General features: G+C 41.6%; 1 protein-coding gene across 1 annotated transcript in view; it reads right to left on the reverse strand.

Moving 5' to 3' along the window:
• Nucleotides 1-2,522, reverse strand: part of SLC2A12 (solute carrier family 2 member 12) — a 59,032-nt gene extending 56,510 nt beyond the window's left edge. Inside the window, exon 1 of the mRNA XM_030853411.2 lies at nucleotides 2,238-2,522. Within this exon, the coding sequence (XP_030709271.2) occupies nucleotides 2,238-2,352 (115 nt within the window). The 5' untranslated portion in view covers nucleotides 2,353-2,522. The remainder of the gene's footprint in view (nucleotides 1-2,237) is intronic.
• Nucleotides 2,523-6,828: the final 4,306 nt, after the last annotated feature.

Here is a 6,828-nt window from a genome sequence, read left to right on the forward strand (position 1 = left end):
TCTAGCCATTGAAACAGAGCATTCTTTCCAGTTTAGAGGGGTTAGCCAAGGAAAACCTGCCAACACTTTTCATTACCCACAATAACATTAAGGGGGTACAATCAAAGAGATTAAGGTTTTTGTTTTGTTTCATTTTTCAATATCTCAAATGTTTTAATGACCTTGTCCTGGGTTGTATAACTCATTCCTCTTTGCACGTTAATTTTTTCATCTAGGAATATAGAACAACTTGCTATATTGAAGAACAACCTTCAAATGCAGGAAAAGTAGGATAATTTAAGCATGTTTTAAATACTCAGAATTTCCTGGATGAAACTATGGAAGTTTAAAATATAAAGAAGTTGAAAGGAGTATTTGTCAAATATTTCATTAAACCTCAACATCTTCGTAAATCATACAAAAATACAATCCCAGTTGGAGAGGTGAAATAACTTGTCAAAACCATAGAGCAAGTCCGTACTATGGATTCATTATACACATAGATCTGTATAATGCCTTTGGGTACCAAGAAAGCTTAAGATAATTTATGAAAACTTACAAAAGTAATAATAAAAGGTTTGTATTTGTCTAAATATAAACGACATACAGCACCCATCAAAGCTGTATTAATTAAGGATTTAAGAAAAACATTTAGGTTTCCTCTTCTACACGATAAAGGTTCATTTAAAATTAAATGTAAAAGATAATTTATGGTATTTGTTCATTTATCATTTCTTTTCAATGGCATAAACAGTTGCACTATAAATTGAATTTTGTGTGTGTATTCAACCTTTACAAGCACACATACCTGTTAGCTTCCTTTGGGATCACTGTGAACTTGGGCAATTTAACCTATTAAGAGTAGTACACTGTGCTTTCAAAGACATATCAAAACTAAATAGTCCATTTTTTATTGTTACCATGGAGGCCCCTCCAGGACAAATTTCTTTTCATCTTCTTTGTGACATTTATCAGTGACCCTATCTAGTTAACCCTTTTGTCAATATCACCACCTCAGCTCACCCTAGAGCTCAATCTTGCCGGAATTCAGAGAGAAGAACTTTGCCACTCTTCCTCTTTACCCCTGAATACAAATTTCTTTTGTCTCCTCTTAGACTTAGGAACCAAAGATCACACTTAGACAAAGGGACAGCTCTGCTGAAGAGAGGGCTGAGACATAGTGTAAGGTGACCCCAGATATTCATTCTTGACTAGAAGGAGGGAAGCAGGGAAGGCTGAGCAGGGAGAGGGCAGGGGATAAGGAGAGGGTCTCAGTTCCCAAGGAGGGGCCGCTCAGTTCCTCCTTGAGAGGGGTTGTGGATTCAATTCCAGGATCATCAAACCCGCTGTGCAAACATAAGTACACAGATCCATCCCAAGGTGAAAGGTAAAATGCCTTTCATATCATTTAGTGTTTTTGGTTATGCATGAAATTCCAATATATGGGGTGGGAATGTATTATATGATTAGAGGGAGCAGAGCTGAGGGAAGCGGTGGGAAGAAGGGCAGTATTTGTGTTTGATTTCATTTCATATTACGATTAGTTCCTATTCCTTTGAGAACAAACTAACTGAAGAGGAAAAGGCAACTAAAAGTGTGCAATGTGTTTGTGAAAATTGTAAATGTGGGAGTGAAGAAAGGCATTTGGTTTAGCAAAGATAACTGAAATGAATTAAAACTTTTCCAAATTTCACCTCCGCAAGGAAAAGTATGAAACAAACCTCAGCCTGAAAGGCCAGTTTTAAAGAAAGCAGGAGCGACGAAGCAGAGGTGTTAGGCTGTAAATAATGCTCAAATTCATTACAAACAGATGCTGGGAACTTAAAAAGAAAGTTGTATTTATTCATTATATAACTAATAATTTTATGAAGCTTCCTTAAAATGCTGATTTTTGGAATGGTGGTTATAATGTCCAATTGTTACAGATTATCCATTTGTGACAATAAATGAAAAAGTGTGTGTATGCGGGGGTGTGTGTGGGTGTGTTTACACGTGTGATTATCTTGCCAGTCAATTTCTCCAATATGAAAAATATTTATACATCATACCGTCAACACGGCGGAGGGCACCCAGCTTATGAGTAGTGGGACTTCAACCTTCACATCAGAGTTCCTTGTCACTCCTCCCAGCAGATCCTGTCCCCTCGTCTACACACACACACACACACACACACACACACACACACACACACACACAGAGTGAGACACGCGCCCAGCTCGTTCCTCTCGCGGTCCCCGAGCCCTGCAGCCTCGCTTTACCTCTCGCCCAGGGAGGATGCCGGCCGCCGCTGTCTCTGTCGCTGCCATCAGTCTCGGCTGCTGGCCCCTTCGGTTTCAGCAGACTGGGGGCCTCTGCGTTTTCAACAGGTACCATGGTCACGTAGAAGTTACAGCCGTTCCCTGGGCACTAAACCACCCTGACTTCCCCCACTGACACGAGCGGTCACTTTCCCCATGGTCGCATGCTAAAGAAAGGTGAAAAAAAACTTCGGGCAAAGCCAATGTGATTTGTGACCAACTTTGTTTCTATTTCCGAAAGCTTTGCCCTTTTCGGTGACACAGGCTCTTGCTATTCCAAGCAGCCTATCACAGGCAGTGGGAGGGCCGAATCTCCGGAGGATTGTTTTTTTGCCTTCAGATGCAGAGCTGGAAGCAAAGGATTTCCAGGCTTGGGAACCGGAGCTCTGACAGTGTTTGGCGCTTAGCTGGGGGCGTTGGGGGGCGGGGGGGCAGCTCTTGTATTCCTGCACCTTTGAAAAGAGGCACAGAAAAGAATCAGGCAGATTCAAGCCCAGGCTGAGAGTGAGGGCCAAGAATATTCACAGATGGTATTAGTTAATCTTGCACAGGGAGGAACAATTTAGGCAAAGACATACCAGAAGGAAAAGTGTGTCAGTTTTTCAGCAAGACGGTTATTCCAAGAGCAGTGACACTTAGCATATTCAACAAAGCATGAAACATCTTCATTGTTTCAAGCTGATTTTGCCCTAGGTGAGTGCGGTCTATACTCTCCCTCTCCAAGGCCTGTCAGACAAATCAAGGCCTGAGACCAAGTGTACACAAACTCAGAATGCCCAGGTTCTTTGGACTTTTTATACCCTGGGGTTACAGCAAACTATCACAGTTTATTTATGCATAGCTGTCTTTAAGGAAGGAACCAACCCTGAATCTTCTGTCGAGATCAATGCCTGATAGCCTGATTGTAGGAGGAGGGGCATTTCCAGTTCTGAGCGTCCAGAGTGAATGGACCATGGTGTGGCTGTGGTGTCGTCCAATCGGAAACAAAAGCAGGGCCTGAGAAGGAAGATTTTTTTTTTTCCTGATTTGTGAGTATATTTCTATAAAGGTCTTACCAAGTGATTCATTTTGGGGGGAAAAAAAAACTTGTGAGGCATGTACCCATATTACAGAGCAGAAAATGGAGGCAAAGTGACTTGCCTCAAACATTACAGCTAGTCAGTGGCAGAGCTGAGACCAGGAAGCCAGGTGGTCTAATGCCATAACTTGCCTATATCCCAACCTCCCAGCCTTGTCCTTCTCTGATTTTCTTGGTTTCCGTCACTTTCAGCCCTTCCTGACCTTAAGAAGATGACATGAAATACAGCTTTGGTACTAGGTCGTTCCTCTGGACAGAGAAACGAGTTCTTGCTTGTATAGGCAGAAGCTGAACTACACAGAACTCACTTTTGGCATTTTGGCTGGATCCCAACACAGCTCTAAATTAACTTATCATTTGTACATTACTTTTGCTCATCACTAGATATTTCTGTATCTTTCTTATCCTTTGGGGAATCAGGCAACAAATGGAAACAAACCTGTGATGATTCAACTAGTATTGATTATGCACCTGTTTATGTCTCTGCTGCTAGTGCTGGAAAATGGCAGTTCTTTAAGCATAGCCCAGACCCCACCCTTTTTTTTTTTTTTTTTGAGGTACGCAGGCCTCTCACTGCTGTCGCCTCTCCCGTTGCAGAGCACAGGCTCCGGATGCGCAGGCTCAGCGGCCATGGCTCACGGGCCCAGCCGCTCCGCGGCATGTGGGATCTTCCCGGACCGGGGCACGAACCCGTGTCCCCTGCATCGGCAGGCGGACTCCCAACCACTGCACCACCAGGGAAGCCCAGCCCAACCCCCTTTTGATTCAGAAGTGAGTAGTTTAGTTCAGACTCCAACAGATCAGCTTGTCCCCACTAAAGAATGTGTGGTACAATGATGTTTTGGTTTTTATTTGTTTCCAGAATGTGTTATCATTGTAGGAGCAACAGTTTTTGTCTGTGAGACACATGTATTTCTCATCAGCTCTCTGTATTCGCTTGGCTTCTATCTACTCTCTGCTGGGAATCAACGAACTCAGTTGGTAGACATGTTTTTGCAGTGGGTCAGTTGTATAATTGCTTTGTTTAATGATCTCAGGCCCCGTGTCTCCAGCAGCTTCCTGGCACCATGGACGTGTTAGGGTGTTTGTTATAGTCTTTGACCAAGTAGAAGATAAACCTAATTCCAGAATCCCTTACTGCGGTGAAGAGCAATTCAACCATTCTCACTTTGCTTTCTGTAGCCGAACCACACAGGAGCTCCTAAGGCATAAACCAAGGTGAAATCCAAAGGAATAAGCACATTATGTGACTGAACACGTGGCTCCTGGTGCCCCTAATTCTGTTCTTCATTCCACTGTTGACCTGATGTGGGCCACTGGCTCTTCCAAGCTCTGTTCTGTCCTCAATTTACTCTCTTAAACTCAGAGAAAATTTAGGAGAAAAATTCTTTTCACCTAGGCTAATGGGGCATATTCTCCTGCCGAAATTTCCTGAAGAACCCTGTACTTTTCCTTCACAGTATTTTGCACACTTATCATGTTACAGTTTTATTATAGTTACATGCAGTGATTTGACTAAATCTGCCTTTTTCTGCTAGATAGCAGGCTCCATGACAGAGTGGACCATTTCTGTTTGGTTTGCTATGGATATTCCAAGTGCCTGGCCAGAATGAATACTCAGTAAATATTTACTGGCTAACAGACTGATCCCTATAAATCCAGCTAACTTTAGCATGACCAGAATGTAAGTTCCATGAGGGCAGGCACATATGTCTGTCCCAGGCACTCATCCATCTCTGTGTCTCCAGCTCTTAGCACAGTGCCAGGCATACAGCACACCCTCAATAAATATGTGTTAAATAAATGAGTGCAGGGACTTCCCTGGTGGTCCAGAATCTGTCTTCTAATGCGGGGGACACGGGTTCAATCCCCAGTTGGGGAACTAAGATCCTACATGCCATGGGGCAACTAAGCCCATGCACAGCAACTAGAGAGTCCATGCGCCACAAATAGAGAGCAACCTGCACACCACATCAAAGAGCCCACGCGCAGCAACGAAAGATCCCACGTGCCACAGCTAAGACCCGAAGCAGCCAAAAATAAATAAATAAAAAGATTACAGTGTATGGAAAAACCTACCCTGCAAACTACTTTGGGAAGAAAGAGATGGGCAGCCAGAGCTGAGGGGTATGAACAAAGTCCTTTTCCTCACTTCATTCCATTCAAATTTCTACAAGCAAATAAATAAATAAACAAATAAATAAATGAATGCTCACAAATGGAGCATTTAGTGAGCTGGATAACTATGTAGTTTTAAAAAATCCATTTGACGATTGTCTCTAACACTTTGTCGTTTCTCTCTCCTGTCTGGTACTCTCTTTAGAGCAAGTATCACCACAGGCTGTCCCTCCTTAATAGAGTCTGAGCCACTACTATCGTTAAAAGTGATTCCTCCACTTAAGGAATATGTAATCAGCAGATGGACAGTTCATTTCCCATAATTCCAATAATTTTGCTGCATACCTTTTCAGACCACCTGTTCATAGGCAATGCTACCAAATCCAAAAATATGTATTATGGCTTATAAACTGACAAGACAAATAAGAGGGGATGAAAGAGAAAGCAAACAGCATCACAAGGCTGTGGACCTCTACTATGTATATACCAGGGCTATTTTTAGGGCGATTTTTCTTAAACCTCGCAACAACTTTGTGAAGTAAACACTATTACTTTCATTTTGCAGAAATTGAAACAGAGGTTTTTGAAACATGTCCAGATCAAAAACAAAACAAACAAAAAAACCCAACACTTTCCAATGTTTCATCCTGAAAATTTTCAATCATACAGGAAAACCTTAGATTCTATACTCAGCATTTTACTATGCTCACTCTTTCATCTATGTATCTGTATTTTAATCCCTCTATCCATCCATTGATCCATCTTAATTTTTATGCATTTCAAGCAAGTTGGAATACTTTGATATGTGTATCATGAAGTAGAGTCCAATACTTGTTTAGGTTCTTTTTTTTTTCCCCCTTTGAGACATTTTACATACAATGATGTTCATACAAGGGTACCATTATAGAAATTCAGAAAATCACATACATATGTACACTCCAAACCTCTACTAAGTACAGAACATGAACATCATCCAGAAAGTTCCTTTATGTCTTTTCTGAGTAAATTTACATCTTAACCCTTAGAAGCAATCAATGCTCTGATTTTTTCCACATGGGTTATCTTTCCCTGTTCTCACTCCTCATAGAATGGAATCCTACAGTATGTACTCCTGTGTAAGGCTTCTTTCACTGGGCATAATTTTGACATTCACCCTTATGTTTGTGTGTATTAGTAGTTTATTCTGTTTATTGCTGACTAGTATTCCATCGGTAAATATGCCACAGTTTATTTATACATTTTCCTACTGATGGGCGCTTGGGCTGTTTTGTTTTGGCTATTGTAAATAAAGCTGTTATGAGGAATTCTTGCACAAATCTTTTGCAGAACAGAACATTTCAAAGCACAGCGGTCCAA

This window comes from Globicephala melas, chromosome 14 (genome assembly GCF_963455315.2).
Source record: "Globicephala melas chromosome 14, mGloMel1.2, whole genome shotgun sequence".
NCBI lineage: Eukaryota > Metazoa > Chordata > Mammalia > Artiodactyla > Delphinidae > Globicephala > Globicephala melas.